This window comes from Schistocerca gregaria, chromosome X (assembly GCF_023897955.1).
Source record: "Schistocerca gregaria isolate iqSchGreg1 chromosome X, iqSchGreg1.2, whole genome shotgun sequence".
Lineage (NCBI taxonomy): Eukaryota > Metazoa > Arthropoda > Insecta > Orthoptera > Acrididae > Schistocerca > Schistocerca gregaria.
In genome coordinates, this window is record NC_064931.1 from 769812614 (window position 1) to 769835784 (window position 23171).

Below are 23171 nucleotides of genomic sequence, written 5' to 3' on the forward strand. Positions count from 1 at the left end.
ATAGAAACTGGTACACCTGCCTAATATCACATAGGGCCCCCACGAGTATGCACAAGTGCCGCAACACAACTGGCATGGACTCGACTCATGTCTGAAGTAGTGCTGGAGGGAATTGACACCGTGAAACCTGCAGGGCTGTCCATAGATCCATAAGAGTATGAGGGGGTGGAGATCTCGTCTGAACAGCACATTGCTAGCCATCTCAGATTGGCTGAATAATGTTCATGTCCAAGGAGTTTGGTAGCCAGTGGAAGTGTTTAAACTTAGAAGAGTTTTTCTGGAGCCACTCTGAAGGAATTCTGGACTTTTAGGGTGTCTCATTGTCCTGCTGAAATTGCCCAAGTCCGGCAGAATGCACAATGGGCATGAATGGATGCAGGTGATCAGACAGGATGCTTACGTATATGTCATCTGTCAGAGTCGTATCTAGATGTATCAGGGGTTCCATATGACTCCAACTGCACACACCCCACACCATTACAGAGCCTCCACCAGATTGAACAGTCCCCACCTGACATGCAAGGTCCATGGATTCATGATGATGTCTCAATACCATACATGTCCATTCGCTCGATATAGTCTGAAATGAAATTCACCCGACTAGTCATCAACAGTACAATGTCTGTGTTGACGGGCTCAGGTGAGGCATAAAGCTTTGTGTCATGCAGTCATGAAGGGTACACGAGTGGACCTTCAGTTCCGAAAGCCCGTATTGCTGATGTTTTGTTGAATGGTTCACACGCAGACACTTGTTGATGGCCCAGCACTGAAATCTGCAGCAATTTGGGAAAGGGTTGCAATTCTGTCACACTGAATGATTCTCTTCAGTTTCAGTCCGTCCTGTTCTTGTAGGATCTTTTTTCTGGCCGAGCAATGTAAGAGATTTGATGTTTTACCGGATTCCTGATATCCATGGTGCACTCTGACACTTGTCTTATATAGAAGTTGCCGACCGAAGCACCATGTTTTGCCTGTTTACACATCTCTGTATTTGAATATGCATGTCTGTATCAGTTTCTTTGGAACTTCAGTGTTGTATTATTATTATTATTATTATTATTATTATTATTATTATTATTATTATTATTATTATTATTATTATGTACTCTACAGCTGACATGTGTTAATAAAAATTAACAGGTTTTGTTCTAATGAAAATTCATCAGCAGCCTTTGCAAATAATTCTCACAGAATTGTGACAATATCATGGCTGTGCAGCTGTTTATGTTATATGGGGTAAGTAGACTTTTTGAGTCACGATATTGGACAATTCTGTGAGAGTTAGTTACATTTTCAGTGTCATCTGATGATTTTCTATAGAAAGAAAGAACTTTTTGCATAACAAATTACAGCTGTGGTAGTTTTTATTAACATTACGGTACAGAAGTGAGGACAGAGTTGCAGTCTATGGGTGTGAAGAGTTACAATTAGTTCAGTCAGTCATCACTGTGAAATTATCCCAGATTAGTCATGATTATTGCAACATTTACACAGAAATTTCAAACGAAACTTCACTGATCACTAGAATATTTTCTACTTGTCATGCAACTGAAAGACATCATGCCTCTTTATTCACAATGTCACCTGCTACTGTTTCTATGGGCAGGTATTATCACACACTAAGACTGCAATTATTACATCAAATTAAAAACTTACATACACATTTTTCATTAACAAAGATTCAACTGCACACTAGGCCACAGGCACAGATTAGATACTTTAACATCTGAAGGACAGTACTTTCTATTAGAGAAACATAATCTGTAACAGGTAAATCTTGTATACAAGATGTGTATGTGTTCACTATGAACTATATTGGAATTAAAAACTTATCTACATGCAATTGTCATTCAAAAGAAACCACACATTACATATCACTTTTTTTTAAGGAAAAAAGAACACAAATAAATGAAAAAAAGGAAGGAAAATTGAAAGGTTGAACATCCCTCAACCAAAAAGCTCAAGCTTGTATTAGGGAAGGAAATCAACAGTGCTCCTTTTGAAGGTACAAGTAACTGGTAAGAATTTCAGTTATTTCACAAAATAGTAATTGTGATAATTACAACATTTGGTCAGGCCCCAACTGTCAAGCAGCAAGTTACAGATTTAGCTTTTACTATGTTTCCTTAGTAGTATATTCCTTAAATTCAGTGCATGCCCTCGCAGCAGGATCAGTAGCAGATGGTAACACATTTGCACCACTTGAGGCAGAGAGCAGAGGGCAGAAGGCATAATTAGAGACCGGTGATTTGGCCTCGCTTATTCACCCTGTGAGTGAACAGGTGGCTATTCCTTCTGCAGGGTCCGAGCAGGCACATGGAGACCGAGATTTGCTATTTATTACGAGCTTCAAATGCTAGGTGTGTGATGGAGGCCATAGCAGGGTTCAGGGCTGGGAAGAAAACCAATGTGCATTTTTGTATGTCAGCTGGGGGGCCTCACACAAGATGTGGAGGTGGCCTTACCTGCTGCTATTGAATGTGCAGGGTGTAGTTAAGTGCAAGTTGTGATGTTGGCACCAACCACACCTGTCGCTTTGGTTCCGAGGCCATTCTCAATTCATAGAGGTGGCTGGCCTCGCACATTGAGTGCGAGCAGAGCTTGCAATTTGCAGCATTGTTCCCACAGTTGATCGGCTCCCTTGGTTTGGAGCCAAGTGCAGTGTCTCAACCAAAGTCTTCATTGACTCTGTGACAGTCTTGGCTACAGATTTCTGGATCTGTGTTATCAGTGCAGAATTGTAGGACCCCTTCTTGATAGGTCAGGGGTGCACTACACAAAGGAAGCAGCTACTTGCTAGCAGAGCACTTGTGGAGTGCACATGGTGGTTTTTTACACTAAGAGGTAGTTTGAAGTACTCTGGTGAACACTTGCCAGATGAAACGCAGATAGTGAAACCAGACTGCACTCAGAGTAATGATACTTCGACTATTAAAATTTTATTAGTAACCTGTCAAAGTATTCATAACAAAGTTTCCAAATTTACTGCCCTCCAGGAAATTTCTCATGCTCCAACTATTCTTGGGATCGAGAGCTGGCTGAAACCTGAAGTAGAAATCTCTGAGATATTTAGTGATCCATGGAACATGTATCAAAAAGACAGATGAAACGCTATAGTAGAGGAGAGTGTTCATGGCAGCTGACAAAAATATTGTCTGTGTTGAGGTCGAATTTGAGTGTGACAGTGAAGTTACACTATGTAATTGAAAGTGTCCGGACACATTAGGTGCATTGTGCTGCCAGGTACTACATATCAGCAACCTCAGTAGTCATTAGACATCATGTGAGAGTAGAATGGGGCACTCCGCGGAACTCATATACTTCGAATGTGGCCAGGTGACTGGGTGTCACTTGTGTCATATGTCTGTACACAAGATTTCTACACTCCTAAACATCCCTGGTTCCAAAGTTTCTGATGTGATAGTGAAGTGGAAACATGAAGGGACATGTACAGCACAAAAGGGTCCAGGCCAACCTTGTCTGTTGACTGACAGACTGCTGACAGTTGAAGAGGGCTGTAATGAGTAATAGGCAGACATCTATCCAGACCATCACACAGGAAATCCAAGCTGCATCAGGATCCACTGCAAGTACAATGACAGTTAGGTGGGAGGTGAGAAAACTTTGATTTCATGTTTGAGCAGCTGTTCATAAGCCACAAATCACACTGGTAAATGCCAAATGATGCCTTGTTTGGTTTAAGGAGCGTAAACATTGCACGATTAACAGTGGAAACCCATTGTGTGGAGTGAAGAATCACAGTACACAATGTGGTGATCCGATGGCAGGGTGTGGGTATGGCGAATGCCCGGTGAACGTCAGCTGCCAGCGTGTGTGGTGCTAACAGTAAAATTCGGAGGCGGTGGTGTTATGGTGTGGTCGTGTTTTTCATGGAGCGTTCTTGCACCCCTTGTTATTTTGCGTGACACTATCACAGCACAGGCCTACACTGATGTTTTAAGCACTTCTTGCTTCCCACTGTTTAAGAGCAATTCGAGGAGGGCGATGGCATCTTTCAACATGATTGAGCACCTGTTCATAATGCACAGCCTGTGACGGAGTGGTTACATGACAATAACATCCCTGTAATGGACTGGCCTACACAGAGTCCTGACCTGAATCCTACAGAACACCTTTGGGACATTTTAGATGCTGACTTCATGCCGGGCCTCACCGACCAACATTGATACCTATCCTGAGTGTAGCACTCCTTGAAGAATGGGCTGCAATTTCCCAAGAATCCTTCCAGTATCTGATTGAACGAATACCCATGAAAGTGGAAGCCGTCATCGATGCTAAGGTTGGGCCAATATCATATTAAATTCCAGCATTACCGATGGCGTGCGCCATGAACTTTTAAGTCATTTTCAGCCAGGTGTCCAGATACTTTTGATGACATAGTGTATCTGGTTGCATATAACAGTTCTAGGTGAAATCAAGTTAATTGTTGGATGTTTTCACTGGCCATCCGATTCCAATGGGACAGTTTTAGAGATTTTCAAGGCAGTCTAGTCAGTAGCATGGTAATCCCAAGATCAGTGATTTGTATTTACTGAGTATAGACTGGGATGTCTATGGATTTACTGCAAGGGATGAAGACAGTCTTGCGAACTGCTCTTTAACATGTTTCACAAAAACATGCCAGAGCATCTAGCTCAACAGCCCATGAGTACTGGAAATACTTGAGACCTTGTAATTACAAACAGGCGTGACCTTATCGATGGCGTCAGTATAGAGACAGTGATTAGTGGTCACGGTATCATAGCAATGATGGTCACTAAAGTTAATAAAGCCATCAAGGAAGCTAGGAGGGTATTCTGCTAGCAAGAGCAGATAAGCAGTTGTTGGCTTTCCACTTGGATGATGAACTGACACCACTTAGTTCCAGTATGATGGGTGTACAGGTATTATGGGCAAAGTTTAAACAGACTGCAACTCGTGCTCTTGAGAAGTGTGTGTTGAATACATGAATAAAGAAAGGTAACAACAAAATTCAGAAAATGTTCTGGAATCAATAGCTGTTGAACTCTCAGATCAAAAGAGAACATACAAATGATGGCAGGCACAAATTAGTATAAATTTATGCACTTGTAAAGATGTACACACACAACTACTATTACTATCACACCTTAACAAAAGCTCTTGCTGAGAACCCAAGACAATGATCGTCCTATGTAACACTGCTAAGCAGGTCTAAGGCTTCTATCACGTCACTTGTAGACCAGTCTCGTGTGGCGGTAGAAAAGAGGGAAAGGAAAGCTGACTTTTCCCCAAGACAAAAAAAGCTCTTGTCCATGAACCAGCATGGTTTTAGAAACCATTAATCATGCGAAACTGAGCTTGCCCTTTTCTCACATGATATCCCGCCAACCATGGATGAAGCGCATCAGGCAGAATCCACATTCCTAGGTTTCCAAAGAGCATTTGACATGCTGTCCCTTTGCAGACTGTTAACAAGAGTACTAGCATATGGAAAAGGTTCCCAGATACGTCAGACTTCTTAGGTAACAGAACCCAGTATGTTGACAGAACCCATTATGTTAACAGAACCCAGTATGTTGTCCTTGACAGTGAGTGCATCAGAGCAAGGGTATCGTCTGGAGTTTCCGGGAAAGAGCGACGGAGCACCTGTTATTTTCTATATACATAAATGATCTGGTGAACAGGATAAGCATTAATTTACTGCTGTTTGCTGATGATGTTGTGCATGGGAAGATGTCATCATTGAGTGATTGTAGGAGGATAAAAGACGATGTTTATTAAATTTATAGTTGTTGAGGTGAATGTCAGCTAGCTCTAAATGTAGAAAAATTTAAGTTGATGCAGATGAGTAGGAAAAACAAAACCCTTATGTCTGAATACAGCACTAATAGTGTGCTGCATGACCCAGCCTCACTGATTAAATAGCTAGGCATAGCATTGGAAAGCTAAATGAACTGGAAGAATCGTGTAAGTATTGTAAGAAGGAAGGTAAATGGTCAATTTTCAGAAGGTGTGGTTCATTTCTAAAGGAGAACATATATATAAGACTGTAGTGCAACCTATTCTTGATTACTGCTCGAGTGTTTGTGGTCCACACCAGGTCAGATTGAAGGAAGACATTGAAGCAATTCATAGGTGGGTTGCTAGACTTGGTACTGATAGGTTACAACAACATGAGAGTATTACAAATATGCTTGGGGAACTCTAATGGGAATCCTCGGATGGATCGGCATCTTTAAAAGTGACCAGAATGATTCTGCTGCTGCCAACATAATTTCATGCAAGAACCGTGAAGGTACGAAAAATTATGGCACATATGGAGGCATAGACAGCCATTTTTCCCTCATTCTATTTGTGAGTGGAACAAGAAAGAAAATGACTAGCAGTGGTACAGGCTACACTCTACCATGCACTGTACAGTGGATTATGGAACAAGAACATAGATATAGATGTAGATGAAGAAATGAAAGGAGTACTACAACACGATACAGCCTTACACATACATCAAACTACGTGAGTTGCTAACAGCAGCTAAATAGTAGCAAAGACAAACAAATGAAAAGAAACATTGTTTCTGATTACTAGTCAGAACAAATGGCTCTGAGCACTATGGGACTTAACTGCTGCAGTTATCAGTCCCCTAGAACTTAGAACTACTTAAACTTAACCAACCCAAGGACATCACACACACACACACACACACACACACACACACACACACACACACACACACACACACACACACCCATGCTCGAGGTAGGATTCAAACCTGCGAGTGTAGCGGTCGCGTCGTTCCAGGCTGTAGCGCCTAGAACCGCTTGGCCACTCCGGCTGGCCTAGTCGGAACACCCTGATATGTATACAGCTGTTCAGTCTTTAAGATAGTATCACGCAACAGCACATCCATGTGTGGCATGCCGGGCATGATGTGGGTGGGGGTGAATGAACGCTGATTACAAGCTGTGGACTCAGGCAAACACCTAACAATTCAAGAGCTTTACTGATCTTGATACATATGACATAGTGAGACAGGCATGCCCCTTCTTGTTGACACTGGCTGGGGCTGTTGCACAGGTGGCAGCTCCTATCTGGCACTGCTGCTCAGCCACCACATCATGCTGCTGAGGCCAGCAACCTCTGTAGGCCATGGCTGTCGACATCTGCAGTGTGTCGCATTATGCTGTTATGGCGTTTCACTACAGAGATAGTGCCTCGACTCCACACACGGCTGTGGTAGTGGTGTGAGGAGACTGCTGTGCCTTGGTACAACCTGCCGTCCTCTGACGGACATCAGCCAGCAGTTGGTGTTCTGGTACTGTGTCCTGCTAGCAACTGAGGACAAGAGTTGGAGTCAGCAGGTGGAGATGGCAGAATGGAAGGACAGACACCAAGTATTGTGAAGGATTTAGTGCAGATGGCAGGTGCAGCCTAGTCTCGAACACGTTGTTACTGCTTGTGGAGTCCAGTCGTCTTGCTGTCTGACATCATTCTGGCACTGTGGAGATACTGTTGGTTTCTTAAAATCCAGACTTAGTTATATGTCTCCAGTGCCCATTTATTTCACTAAAACCGGGCATCTACTGATGTTGCCGTAACAAGAGACTTGCCCTGATGTGGTGACACCAGCCCCGTGCCTCACGGCTAGCACTATTTACCACTGAACTCTGCTAGCCTTACTGAGCAATGCGCTGGCACCCACATGTCACTACCGACCTGCAGCTGCTTACGTAATGCTTCATGGCACTTCTGATGTAACCAACTCAGACAGCGAGATGGAGTAAACACAACTGTCCAAAATCAATACATACTCCAAAATGGTTCAAATGGCTCTGAGCACTATGGGACTCAACTGCTGTGGTCATTAGTCCCCTAGAACTTAGAACTACTTAAACCTAACTAACCTAGGAACATCACACACATCCATGCCCGAGACAGGATTCGAACCTGCGACCGTAGCACTCTCATGGTTCCGGACTGCGCGCCTAGAACCGCGAGACTACTGCGGCCAGCAAATACATACTTGATGCCCACACTGCTGATGGTGCTGCAAGCTATGAGTGGCTACCACAAGGCAAATGCTGGAAAGAGGCCATGCCCTTGAGGTGACTACTGCATCACCTGGTGGAATCCTGTGGCTGGCCTGCCTGATATAAGCAGGTGCTCTGCAGGGAATAACTGTTCTTGTTGGTGGTCCATATGATCACACATTTTCCTCCATTTCCTTCCTTTGTGGATAGTGTTGACCAGTGGACCACGTATTCACGACGACGTCTCAACCATAATTTTGTTGCATACCAGATAACCAACGCCGATTGCAAGCAATCCTTTTTTCTGTCATGATCCTCTCAAGATGTGTTAGTTTTGCTCCACAAGTTATCACTTACAGTGAATCCCAATACTTAGTCATTTCCTAGTATTTGCACTTTGTCACCAAATTTGGGGTGTGGATGCCAGTCTCTGATGGCGTGTGCGAGATTGGAATTCTATTGGTGGTGGAAGCTGCCATCAGAATCTTAGATAGAATGGGTCACTGAACTTTGCGGCTATAGTCGTCACGCTTTCAACTCTCGGTGGGTACTTGTCGAAGATCATAAGCATATTCCATGATCCAGGATTCTCTTCTTCAGTTTGCACTGGATAGGTAAGTGTGCACACAAGCTATGAGCCCTGCAGATCCTTTCTTGGACAAAATTCTCAAGATCACTACGCCTTTTGAAGCCACATGCAGCTGACCGTAGAGGGGAGTCTTGTTTTGCCACATCGGCCCTGACAGACAGGCCAACAATGCACACGCTGCAAGAATGCACCAATAAAACTGGGGCACAAACCAGCATTCAGAGTAAACAACTTGTTTGGTCAGCAACACATCGAGTGTTCCCAGTCATAGTTCCTTTCTGGAGGTTGTCTCTCCTTCCCTGCCTGGCAAGCACATGGGCAGTGTATTCTTCCCTGTTTCTACTGGTATTCACATCACACTGCACCTGATGGGTCTGGCAGTACCATTCCAGGTGGGTAGTGGTGCATCTTCTTCGAGCAATAGTTCTAACTGTGTGATGCTCGGCTCTCCTCCAGTGTATCCACATCAGGAGGAGGTCACGGCATACCGTGGTCATGAAATTCCAGTTTAGGGTGTGTTTTTGATGGCGGTCTCATAAAAATGTGCCCTGCATGCTTTCATTTGTTGTGGTTTCTTCCAGCACAGTGAAATACATTTTTGGGTTAGATGCCTTCAAGGAATTTGGTTTTTTCCATTTCTGACAATATCCAAGTATTTCTGATATCTGAGTATCTTTGGATATTGTGTTCCAAGGCATTAGAGATTTGATGACCTTTTCAGAATTGTTCGCTCCATGTTTGGGTTGGGCAGAATCTGTCGAGGTACACTTTCACTTGAGGTCAGGTTCAGCTCCATGCTTTGCATGGGTGCACCTGTTTCCTCATGTCCTCCACGGCACGGAGAAGACAGAATTGGACATGATGGTCACCCTCAATGTGATCACGCCAGTTTATTATCTTCTTCCAGTCAGTGCACTCCCCCAGTCGCTGGCCTGAGTGGCCGTGCGGTTCTGGGCGCTACAGTCTGGAACCGGGTGACCGCTTACGGTCGCAGGTTCGAATCCTGCCTCGAGCATGGATGTGTGTGATGTCCTTAGGTTAGTTAGGTTTAATTAGTTCTAAGTTATAGCCAACTGATGACCTCAGCAGTTAAGTCGCATAGTGCTCAGAGCCATTTGAACCTTCCAGTCAAAACGCAAACGTCAGCACTCTGTATTGCCTGCCGGCAGGCGCAATCTCAAGTTTGAAGCTCAGGAAATCATCACTTTTCAAATAGCCTCTGACTTGTCACTGGTCCTTCAGGAGTTCCCCCCTAATGCATCAACTGTCACAGCTGACATGGGCAAACCTCACACTCCATTCCATTGAACCGTGGATTCAGGATGGTTGGCCTCAGGGATTGCTCACAACCACCCACAGTGTCCTGAAGACATACTTTACCCTCTGGCCACAACTCTCTCCATGATAGAGTCCCCTTCCTTCAAATGGAACAAGATTGGCCTTAGGTCCTAATTCTGCCAGATCTGCAGTCCAAGGTCCTTCATCTCCTACGTAACTGTCACTGGGGTGTTCCATGTTTAAAGCAGCTGGTCTGTCAGCATGTTGTTGACTGCCTGTCAGAAGGGACACTGAGAAAATGGTTCACGTGTGCCCACCAGCAGCAAGCTCCCCTCCAAAGTTTTTCCACCCTGACCCCTGGCAGACCTTTGGGAATGTCTCCATATTGACTTTGCCAGCCCTTTTTTTGCAGTGGAAATGGTACATAGTGGTTGACTTGTTCCATAAGTTTCCTTACATCCACCCACTTGCCTCTACATCAGCAAATGTCACTACGGCCTCCTCTCACATCTTTGCTACTGAGGGTCTCATGTTGACTATTTTCTCAAACAATGGGGGCCATTTTCCAAGAAAATGGCTGACAGGAGACCCTTTGTTTACATCCACTCTATCCGCCCGTTTCTGTAAGCTCCAAAGAATCACAGAGCTCATCACCACACTGTTCGCCCATTTTGTGAGCTCCAAGGGATCACAGAGCTGCTCACCACCCTGTTCCACCCACAATTAAACAGGGAGGCAGAATGTACAGAGTAGGCTTTCAAGGAGATGGTGTCGACCACGGCACACACTACTTCCACGGATGAGGCCCTCACACTATTTTTTGCCGTCTATCAAGCCACTCCCATTACTAGAAAGGACCAGGCTGAGAAGAGCCATGCTGAATTACCACATTAGCAGCCACTGTGGACTCTCCTTACACTGCTGTCTCCACCAGAACCACAGCTCCGCCCCCCTCCTCCCTCCCCCCCCCCCCCCCCCCCCCCCCCCGCCTCAGGCCGTCGCTGCCTCCAGCTCAGTGTCCTGGTGTGGGCACAATCATTCAGTCATTGTACATCCTGTGTTTCTGTCACCAGATGTACAATTTCTCTGCTGGGGCCATCTTTGACTGTGCCACCACAACCAGCTACATCCCTGATAGCCGCAGCTGGTGTCCCCTGGCATGGACGCCTTGCTGTCTCACCCTCTCTTCGCCTCTCCAGCCATCAGTTCTGCTTTGCCCTGACCAGGCCCTCAGTGCCCCGGAGGTAATGGAGTGGATCCTGGCCCCTCTGCCTTTCTCCATTTCAGTTAGAGCAGAGGCAGCCCCCATCTCCAGTGGACGCACTGTGCACAGCCATGCCTGCTCCTGACAGTCCTAGGATTTTAGACATTGATATGCAGCATGGCCCGGACTACGCCTCATCAGGGCCACTCCCAGACATCTACATCTACGAGATTACTCTGCTATTCACAATAAAGCGCCTGGCAGAGGGTTCAATGAACCACCTTCAAGCTGTCTCTCTATTGTTCCACTCTCGAACGGCACGCGGGAAAAACGAGCACTTAAATTTTTCAGCGCGAGCCCTGATTTCTCTTATTTTTTCGTGATGATCATTTCTCGCTATGTAGGTGGGTGCCAACAGAATGTTTTCGCAATCGGAGGAGAAAATTTCATGAGAAGATCCTGTCGCAACGAAGAACGCATTTGTTTTAATGATTGCCACTGCAATTTACGTATCATGTCTGTGGCACTAATCCCCTATTTCGCAATAATACAAAACGAGCTGCCCTTCTTTGTACTTTTTCGATAACATCCATCAGTCCCACCTGATGCAGATCCCACGCGGCACAGCAATACTCCGGAATAGGGCGGACAATCATGGTGTAAGCAGTCTCTTTAGTAGACCTGTTGCATCTTCTAAGTGTTCTGCCAATGAATTGCAGTCTCTGGTTTGCTCTACTTACAACATTATCTATGTGATCGTTCCAATTCAGGTTATTTGTATATAACGCATATTGAATATTGGTATGAATAATATATTAATATAATACAATCTATGTATTATATTTATGACATGTTTGCAGTTTCTATAACGCAATATGATTTTGCGCCTTCTATACACCATTCACAGATCAGATAATGGCAACTCTGTTTAACGAAACAGGTCACCGTAAACAAAGGCTTTACAAATCTGAATTTGGCTGAGAAGGTATCTTTCTTCAAGTTGTAAATATTCAATTCCCCACTTATTACTCAACGTGAAAAATTACAACAAATTAGGACTCATTCGGAGGCACAGACAGAGTTTTTTCTCCTTGCTCCATTCGCCAGTGGGACAGGAAAGCAAATGACCTGTAGTGGTACTAGTAGCCTCCGCCATACACCATGTGGTGCTTGGCCGGGTATGTACGTAGATGCAGACGAAATGAAACTACATATGACGCAGAAGCTGAATAATGAACCCCATACTGTCAGCTGTCCCGCCATCCCTCATCTCAGTCGACACCATAAGGGCTGCTCCCACCCCTGTGTACTGTCTCTGGAGAGGGGGAGGGGGTGGCTGATGTAACCAACTGACAGCAATATGGAGTTATCACAAATGTCCAAAACTGATACATACTTGATGCTGTCTCTGCTCATGGCACTGTGAGTGGCCGCAACAAGACAAATGCCAGAATTAAGCCATGCCCTCGAGGCAATTGCCGCATCAATTGGTGGGATCCCTTGGCTGACATGCCAAATATAAGTAGTCACTCATCCAGGAATGGCAGTTCTCATTGGTGCTGCATATGATCCGTATATTACGCCAGCTGCCTTGTGATGACAACTACTGCCTTGGACCCTTGGGAAGTAATCCAAATAGAAGAGAAAACAAATCTGCTACAGTGACGACACAATTGTGCGAAGATTCATGTTTACAGAAAACCATTCTGGAAAATTTGATGTGTCTATTAAAAACAAAAAAGCTAAAAAAATGGTAGTGTCATCAGACAACTTTAGCCCTCATGAAACCGTTGCTGTGCAGCATATCTTTCTGGACACTACTTTTGTAAATAATTTGGGGGTAAAAGAGACCACTCACCGAACAGCAAAAACCTGGAGTCATCAATTAACACTCACAAAAGAGAAGGAAAACTTGCTAGCTTTTGTAAGTAAAACCTTTCTCCAGCTAAGATTCAAGTGCATGTACGCCTGTGCCCCTACAGCATACCAGCTGGATGCACAATGCAGGGATTGCAGTTTTGCAAGTGGACTGATGGGATGGGGATTGTGTCGGGTGGCATGGGTAGAGCAGGAGAGAGGTGGGAGGTAGGATGAGGGGTTGAGGAGGGCAGCTTCAGCTTTGAGAGAGATGGCTGGCTTGCTGGCTATGAATGCAGGGGAGGGAGGAGTGGCAGGTGCACAGGCTAGGCACGTGATGCACGTGTGCCGGAGCTGGTGGGGATCAGCACACAATGAAGGTGAAGTGGAGGTGTGAATTGAAAGGGATGTTAGGACAGACAAATAGATAATAGTTGGGGGTGGGGGCAATGGGTTAATGGAGATTGAAGCCAGGAATGTTACCAGAGCAAAGGCTGTGTTCCAAGGATAACTTCTATCTGCATAGTTCAGAAAAGCTGGTGGTACAGGGACAAATCTGGATGTAACAGGTTGGGAAGCAGCCATTTAAATCAAACATTTTGTGCTCCTTGCAGTACCTTCTTTGCTCTCGTAATCTTCCTCGCCTCAACCTCTGTTAACCCGCAGACATCACACTCTCCATCCAACAGTTTGCCCTCCCTGTCCTGTTAGTCCCTTCCAGTTCATGTATCTGCATAACTTTCATTGTGTGCAGCTCCCCACTACCTCTGAACACCAGCGCATTACATGCTTAGCCTGTGCACCTGCCACCCCACCCTTCTGCATTCCTAGCCAGCGAACAGGCAGCCTCCCTCTGATCCACTAACTATTCACCCCCACCTCCACCCTGTCTTTCTGAACCCCCCTCTCTGCCTCCCCCTCCCTCCTTATCCCCCTCACCAGACAACTCCCATATCAGCCCACCTGTACGCTAAAGTGAAATGCTTATATTAACATTGTTGCTACGAAACATCTCTCTGTATGTAATGTCTTTTGTTGTCGTCCTAAATAACATGCTGTAAGTAAGTAATTGGGTACTGTTATTGCACATCTTATGACGCTCGAAACGCATTTGTGTGCATTTTATGATTTACGTAGTTTGTATTCTACTTTAACAATTGTCCAGTATGTTCTCATATGGAATTTTTGTAGTTGCAAATCTGAACTGTTTTACACGGCTACAATGGACTTCCACAGCATTGAGAAACTGTGTGGGATTGAAAATTGGACCATATGGACATTTTCAGCAGAAACATATTACGTGCATCAGGTGGCAAATGCCAGGTGTTTATTGGCGATGAGCAAAAACCAGCAGTTTTGCCAGTGGGTGCTAAAAACATGGGGCAATGCTGATGATGCAGGCAGGTAGATCATCATAACAACTGTCGATGCAGGAGTCATGGCATTGTTGGTTGCGTGAGATATGTGGGACAAGCTATATGCTGTGTTTGAACAGATTAAGTGATGATTGATTAATTGAGAGAGTATGGAACCAAACGACGAGGTCATCAGTCCCGGATTTCCAAACGGGGTTACATAAGAAAGTCTGCTAAAAATGTTAAACACACGCAGTATAAGCATAAAAGATGAGACCAAATCTAGACACTGGAAAAGGGAGAGCGGGGGGGGACGCTGTCATGGGGTCACAGACCATTGAGACTGCAAAATTAGTCCTAATCACAACCAAACAGCCCCCGCTCCAGCACTAAAGGAGAACCTTATGTCCGGAAATAAAAACCACGTTCATGGAGGAAACCGAGGACCAGATCAACTATCTGTGGATCGTCCGCTAATATTAAATTTAAGGAAGCAGGAAGACTATACTTAGTACAAAGTGTCGAAAGAAGAGGACATGCCACTAATATGTGAGATATTGTAAGTTTGGCACCACAACTACATTGTAGGGGCGGGTCATTACGTAGGAGGAAACAATGGGTGAGTCGGGTATGGTCAATGCGTAAACAACTTAAAATGGTGGACTCCTTCCGAGAGAGGCGGAAAGAAGTGCCCCAAACTGCAGTAGACTCCTTGATTGTGTGGAGTTTATTATTATGAGCAGTAGAACTCTAGATGACATTTCACTGTTGGGCAAAGAGAGATTTGACACAGATGCACAGCTGGAATCATGAAAGGAAAAGGGGCAACAAATGGTGCTCATAGCTGGTAGGAGATGTGAAAGTGTATCCCACCTTATCAGTAATCTTAGAACCACCAGTGTAAAAGACGGTGGCACCCTGGAACTCTGCAAGGATGGCACATACAAGATGCCGGTAAACCATAGGAGCAACAGAGACCTAAAGACCCTGAAAGAGAGCGGTCCTATCCATAGTCTAAGCACCATCCAAGGGGGGGTATGGGAAGAAAGACACGGGGCGCAGTCCAGTGAGTGAAGATGGAGGTCCCAACAGATGGTAGTGAGACACATGCCAACCAGCAATCCCACCCGTGGACGGGTGTTAGGAGGGAGACATCCCTCAATGGCGAAGAGCACAGGCTATACAGGATGGTCAGGGAATTGACGAATGGCAACTGAGTAAGAAACAAGGAGTTGGCTCCGTCAGATGTGTAGGGGGGGGGGGGGGGGGGGGGGAATTCCCTGCTTCTGTGAGGAGACTATCAACAGGACTAGTGAGAAAGGCAGCAATAGCCAGACACACCCCACAATGAGGGACAGAGTCAAGGAGCTTCAAAGTGGGAGGCACTGCTGAGCTATAAACCTGACTACCATAATTGACTCTGGACAAAACCACAGCACAGTAAAGATGAAGAAGAGTGCAATGGTTTGCTCCCCAAGATGTGTGGGCCAGGAGGCGGAGAGCATTAAGCTTCCGCATGCATGTAGTCTTTAGATGGCAAATGTGGGGCAGCCATGTCAGCAGGAGGAAAACTGGAAGCCTTGGGCAGTGGCCCACGTAGAGGCCTGTCTGATGGCACCTTGGAGCTGGCACTCAGCAGACACCATTGAGTGGGAGCTGCACCAGATGCAAAAATTGTCAACGTACAACGCCGGGATAACCAGAGGCCCAACAGTGGTTACAAGCCCATTTATGGCAATAAGGAAGAGCATGACACTTAGCACAAAACCCTGTGGGATACCATAAGGGGGGCTGAGTGAAGTGCCAACTTGAACCCAGAAGAGCCGGTAAGACAAAGTCACATACAAAAATCTGAAGGGGACCACGGAAACACCGGTGATGGAGGGTAACTAATGGCGCCAAGCCATGTCATACACCTTATGTAGGTCAAAGAACACTGCGACAAGGTGCCGGCGGTGAGTAAAAGCCTGTCGGATGGCTGATTCCAATTGGAGTAAATGGATGGTTTGAGTTCGCCCTGCCCAGAAGCGACACTGATATGATGACAAAATGCCCCGAGATTCGAGTACTCAACATAATCTGGAGTTGACCAGCCTTTCATGCAGTTTACAAAGCACATTTGTAAGGCTAATGGGGTGGTGGCTGTCTAAAGATGTTGGGATTTTTCGAGGCTTAAGGACAGGAATAACTATACTGTCTCGCCATGGTGACAGAAACGCACCAGTGAGCCAGATGTGATTGAAGACCCTGAGGAGCTGTTGCTTCTGGGGAACATCCAAGAGCTGAATCATCTGACTGTGAATGGAGTCTGGCCATGTGGCTGTGTCTCGTGAAGAGCTAAGAGCCTGCACCAATTCCCCTTCAGTGAAAGGAGCATTGTAGGGCTCAAAGTGGTGGGGAATGAAATGGAGGGGGGTCAGTTCAACTCTGCGTTTCTGCTGGAGAAAGGCAGGAGGTTTGGAAGCGGACAATGATACCATCACAAAGTGTGTCACAAGGTGTTCTGCGAGGACCAATGGGTCAGTGCACAGAGCTCCTTGGATGATCAGACCCAGGACAGTTGACTCTTGCTGGTGGCCCAGAATGCTACAGACCTTCGCCCAAACCTGCGATAAAGAGGCATATGTCCCCAGAGAGGAAACATGGCACTCAAAGCATTCCTTTTTATTCCGCTTGATAATGTAATGAGGCTTAGCACGAAGACGCTTAAAAGTGAGGAGGTTGGTCTGGGAGGGGTGTCGCTTAAATCACTGTGGCACCCGCCTGTGGTCCTGGAAAGTGACATCCTTGGTCCACCACAGTACTGGCCAATGACAAGGGGATTCAGTAGATAGGGGGACTGCAGTGCCAGTATCAGGAAGAAGAACGACAGAGATGCCTTGCACGACTGCATCAATGAAATTAGAGAGGGAGGTGTCAAAGCGGACATGTATAAAGGCCAATTGGTCCTGCGGAATACCAAACGTGGGGGCCTATCTGCCTGGATAATGTCACTGGGAAGTGGTCACTGTCACAAAGCTCATCATGGGATGAGCAATGTGGGGAAGCCATGAGGGAAAAGGAGGAGAACGCAAGATCGATAGCACAGAAGGTGCCATGAGCGGCACTGAAATGGGTGGTGAACAATCGTCGAGGAGATACAAATCAAAGTCCACGATAAGTTGGTCGATTAGGATACCCCGACTGGTTGATGTGACAGTCCCCCACAGTGGACGGTGGGCATTGAAATCCCAAAGGAAGAGAAATGGGGTGGGAGTTGCTGAATTAAGGTAGATAGTGCAGCATAAGCAAGTGGGCCTACCTGGAAGGGGGCTACAGTGGGGAAGGGAGAGGGGAGAGGGGAGAGGAATCCACACCGTAGATGCTAGGGAGGGAAATCTTCCCCATATGGCTCACACTAAAAACAGGAAATTTTGAAGTGGAGGTCAAACCTCGGACCAAAATGCCAAAAGGGTGAAAGAATAGGCAAAAGGAACAAAATAGCAACCAATACAGGAAACCACGGGAGTAGCCACGTCGACAAAGCAGAATGCCGAGAGAGGGGAAGGAGGAGGCAACGGGGAAGGAGTGGGGATAGGGAGGGAGGGGGCAGGGAGATGGAAAAGCAGCTAGGGAATGAAAAATGAGCTGCAATAGCTGGGGACCCCATGTGCACCATGCACGAATTCACAAAAGAACCATGAGCCCCCTGGGGGGTTGTTTGAACAGAAAACAAAGCAAGCCCCACATTCTCCTTGGTCAGAATATGTCAATTTTCATATGATTACAAGTGATGACATGGTGATACATCTCGCTCATTTTGAAAACTTGGTACTTCGCATGCAGCAACCCAACATGAAGCCTTATAAATCACTAATGGTTTGCATACTTGACACACTGCCTGACACTCATGAAAGCCTATGACAGTCATGGTGGGCACAATCTGAAGATCAACAGATACTAAAACATTTAATGGATGTGTTAACATCTGATGATCATCATCATGCTTATCAGAGGGAGAAATGGGATGAGTTAGTTACACTGTTCCGTACGAAAGGAAATATTAAACAAACGAGAAATACAGAAGACACTACTGGCAGGAATGTTACTTTGTAAAAAAATCAACAAAGATAAGCTTAAATGTTTTGGTTGTGGCGGGTTTATACATTATAAAATATTGTTTCCACTTGTTAAACAAAAACAAAAAAGTATCCATAACCAAAATGAAAGTGAAATGTCTGACCAGACTTTGATCGGTGAAGTAATGAGCACAGAATTAGACAAGAATTTGTGGATCACCAATTGTGGAGCAATGAATCGTATGACTAAGAAAATTGAGTGGTACGTATTGTTTTCTAAGTTTGCAAAATCACTGCAGATACGTATGGGCAGTAATTGAACTATGAACAGGGACTATTTATTTCGGAGATTTTGTCTATGGAGAGAGGAGCTACACCATATGGATAGTGTTTTGTATACTTCAGAAGGATGAAGAAACCCTCTTTCTGTTATCACATGCTATGAACAATAGTTTAGACTTTATTTCATCAAAACACAAGGGCGAGGTCTGAAGCAACAGCATTGTTAAAGCCATCAGAGTGACAAAACAAATTCAATCTCATAATCCTGAGGTAAATCTTGCATCAAAGGATCCTGCAAATTTTTCACGAATGATTGGGTCCCAAATCAAATGCCTTGTTCAGAAATTTTTGAAGCAATGTGGTGCTGAACTTGAGGACTTTGGTGAAGAATTTTGCAGAGCATGTGTTATGGGGAAGCAGCATCACAGCAGTTTTCAGTCATGACAGTAATGCACTACACAACTTGGAGAAGTGATTCATGCTGATTTCTGTGGACCTATGAAACACAAATTGCTGGGAGGAGCTCAATATTTTCTGTGATTTACATGTGATTTTTTTAAAGTTGTGCATGGTAAATTTTCTCAAGCACGCATGTCCTAAAGAACACTGCATTGAACTTTGTACACATTGTGAAAGACAGACATGGCACAAATTTATTTCTTGCCAAAGCCAAGGGAACCTGATTAGAAAACTAAGTAAGTCCCTGCCTGTGTGGGAATACATCAGGGTTTGAGTCCTCGTCTGGTACAAATTTTCATTTGTTTCCAGTAAATTGTATATCTTAGGTGGTTCTGCATTCGCAATTTGTGAATACGCTTTCTGATTTAATAAGACTGTAGATCATCTGCAGTGCATTAAACTTTATAGACACATCACTAATGTATTTCATGTATGTGGCCTTGTTTGCATGGAGAAAAAACAAAGATCATTGCAACTCTTCATCAATATTTAAGCACTGGAAGTCATCATTCTGCATTTTCAAGACGCAAGTCGCACCATATATGCCCAATATTGCGTATCCACCACCCTCATCAGTTCAAGCTGGCTGAAATGCTTCAATGTGATGTTGACAATATGTGAGCGAAAAATATGTGGAGAAAATTGAGTAATACAATTTCCAAAACGGATCCCAGCTCTTAGTTCTTAGAGGTAAAAGATCTCTAGTAAGATCAGATCTTCATACAACATCTCAAATGCTTGAGCTGATACGGAGAAAAGATGTCCGCCAAGGTAGTGTTTAAAATTCACCAAAATATTAAATATTTTAATATTATTTTGTAGTGAGTGAATGAAATATCTTATTACATAATCCTATTACTCACCTGAACTATATATTGTTGCCAATAAAGATTTATGACAGCAAGTAGTGAAGGTCACATTCTCATTTCACTGTTAGCTTGCAAAATCATCACTATAACTCTAATCAAGCTACTTGTTTAAGATCATTTACAAGCCAAAAAGTGGCTATTCAAACTCACAGAAACTGTCACCTCCGCTGTGGTCTTAAAAGAGGCACTAGGATGGTGTTTATACTTATCCGTACTTAATGGTAGCTGATGAGTGTCTTACTGTCCTTTCATACATATGTGGTAGAGTCTGAATTAAATTTTGATATCAGTTTAGCCGGAGTGACTTGCTAATTTGCTTTGGACAACTTTATTTACTTTGAATAAAATGATTCCAGAGTAATGGATCATGGTTCTGTTCGTAAGATGGGGTTGATATCTTGAATGTCATAATCTCAGAAAATATAACACACTGAACCGGGAGTCCTAAATCATGCACAGCTACGAATATCACTTACCGCCATTCAGATTCACGTTGTTCTAACACTCATACCTCAAGAACACTTCCAGTTTGTCTTCATCAGATACAAACAAAGGACTGACATACAACATGCTTTCAAAAAATATTTAACAGTTTATATTTTCCTCTGTATAACATACTGTCATTTCAACGTATATTTTGTACAAAAATTGCTACTAAGTGCATAGGAAATTGTAAATGACAGTGTCTGTTCACTAAGTTCACAATTTACTTTCTGTTAACCTTCAAAAAAAAAAATCAAATCAAATCAATTACCTGGAGAGAGATATTACATCCTGCCTGAATTTCTTCTTCTATAGCGGAGTCATACGCCTTTTTATCAGCTTCTGAGTCTGTAGTAATTATGGAATTTTTCTTCCTCCGATTTCTTTTCTTCGCACTGTGCAGGCAGCAAAAATATTACGTTAAGATAAAAATGTAGTAGAATTCATGCAATTACCATATGCGAAACAAAGTGGTGGTGTTTGCAGGCATAACAGTATTACTAGATCAGTTCTAGCGTACTAATCTGCATTTGTGTGTAAGGTTTGTGCACAGTATACAGTGGATGTTTGTTATGCATTATCATGTCAACTTAGAGGCAGCCAATAACAGGATATTTTGGAACAGCCAATGACAAGCTCTTAATACGCTGCTAATATTGTACTGTTGGTCAACCTTTCACTAACTCCATATATTCATATTTCTAATTTCTTATGAAATACAGAATTTTGGTTGGGGTGACGGACTGGTCTGTCTGAGATGTACATTAGGATGGAAGGTGATACTATGCTTTAATTGACTGTGAGCAACAAACAATATGATTTAACCTCAAAATACTATTTGTTTACAATCCAACCACTTTTGCTTTGCATTACACACGTTATTTTGTGATCTAAATCATATCATTATAGCACTGGCTTCTGAGAAGCCACTGTTCGTTTGTTGTCCTTATTACCCCTCATCAGGCACAGCAGCTGTTATGAATGTACACTATGAAGTAAATACACGAACAGCCTTTAGTGAATTTCCAATTCTTGCTCTACAACCCCCCCCCCCCCTCCCCGCTTCTCTCTCTCTCTCTCTCTCTCTCTCTCTCTCTCTCTCTCTCTCTCTCTCGTGTGTGCGTGTGCATTATCCAGCAGTCCCTACCGAGCAACAATGATATTCCAACTTAACAGTTATGTGGCAGTGTTACATAACCAAGAATTAATCTCAGATCACGGCTAATATTCACAGAAACCAGCAGTGTGTAATTACCTTCTTAAAAACTAGACTGAATAAACTTGTGAATTTGGGTCACTACATTGTTGTCACTTGTATTCTTATGTAGACATTAAATTGATAATGACTGTGGAAATCCAAGGAATCAAAAGTCATTACTTAACAACTGCAAATGCCTCAGTCTGAATCGAAACACTTGTGATAAGCCTCCTGATTGGTTACATTTGCCCTCTTAAGCATTTACACTGTATTCATGTTCATTACACATTCTTTATAAATTATATCTTTTATTACATTTGTGTGTAAATATTCATTATTAATATAATCTCTCATCATATACAAATAGAGGGAGAGGCACACTAATCAAAAATTGTGTGTGCAGTTTTGCTAAAAAAACCAGAGAGAACATCCACCTTCTTGCACAAGGTTCATCAGATTCAGACTGCACAAAAATGACCTATAAACAGGGCATGGCAAGATAGGTAATACAGGGTACTTGGAAGACAAGGACACCCAGACAAGTCTTGCAAAAACATTATTTGTGGAATTCATGTTTACAACAAAAGAACCAAAACATGTCATACAAATAGTCATTCACAATAGGCCACAAACAACTGTACTTTGTAAACTAACACAATCTCTAATTTTTTTTGCATGATTATAAGTGTTTTGTACCACTTCTGACTAATTTTTTTATTCTCCCTTCATGTAACTTTCATACTTTGTACCTGCTTATTTCTATATTAACAACATTGTCACATGTCCCCTATCCCACCACCAGAAATCAATGGTGGCCACAGCTTCAGCTACCAAAACTTTCATTAAACAGAACTGCAGCACACCTTATGGGCCACTGGGTAGTTACAATCCACAAAGTGTTTCCACCAATGATTTCTGTAATTCCAAATGAATCTTATTCATTTATACAACCATCTTATGTTAATGAGTTGAGTTATTCTCTTACACAAGTCACAGAACTCATTGATTCAAAATGTATATGCGCACCTGAAATTACTCACTCCACACGTGGAGCAAAAGTACACAAAAACTGTGTTTACACATTTTACTACAAGTTTCCTTCCTCTGTTTGGTTCACTCTGCAATATCCCCATAGAAACTGAAGTATATGTGTAAAACAAAAATATGACGAAATTGACAGATGTTTACAAAAACCTTGAGGACTAGGAAATTGTGTGAGAAAGCTGAAGATACCAAGTCAGGAAACACCAGTAAGGTGGGAGATTAAACTGTAATGATACATGTGACCTAAGCTTTCAGGAGTAAAATAATATTTCTCGATAGGACCAAATGTTTAGAAAGTGATTCTACATCTGAAAATACTACAATTTCCTAATAAAATAAATTTGAGTCTTAACAAGTCGACAACCTCAACAATTGAAACAGATCCCAAGTCGTCGTCTTGCATTCCATAAACCATGAAAACAAGTAATAATTACTCAAATTAAAGCATACCATAGTTCTTAAACATTGATAATTTACATGGAATAA

At 43.6% G+C, this 23171-nt stretch overlaps 1 protein-coding gene across 1 annotated transcript in view; it reads right to left on the reverse strand.

Annotated features, from left to right (window-relative positions):
• Positions 1 to 23171, reverse strand: part of LOC126297710 (glycylpeptide N-tetradecanoyltransferase 2-like) — a 96057-nt gene that overhangs the window by 67671 nt on the left and 5215 nt on the right. The window contains exon 3 of the mRNA XM_049988842.1: positions 20715 to 20838. Coding sequence (XP_049844799.1) covers positions 20715 to 20838 — 124 coding nt within the window. The remainder of the gene's footprint in view (positions 1 to 20714; positions 20839 to 23171) is intronic.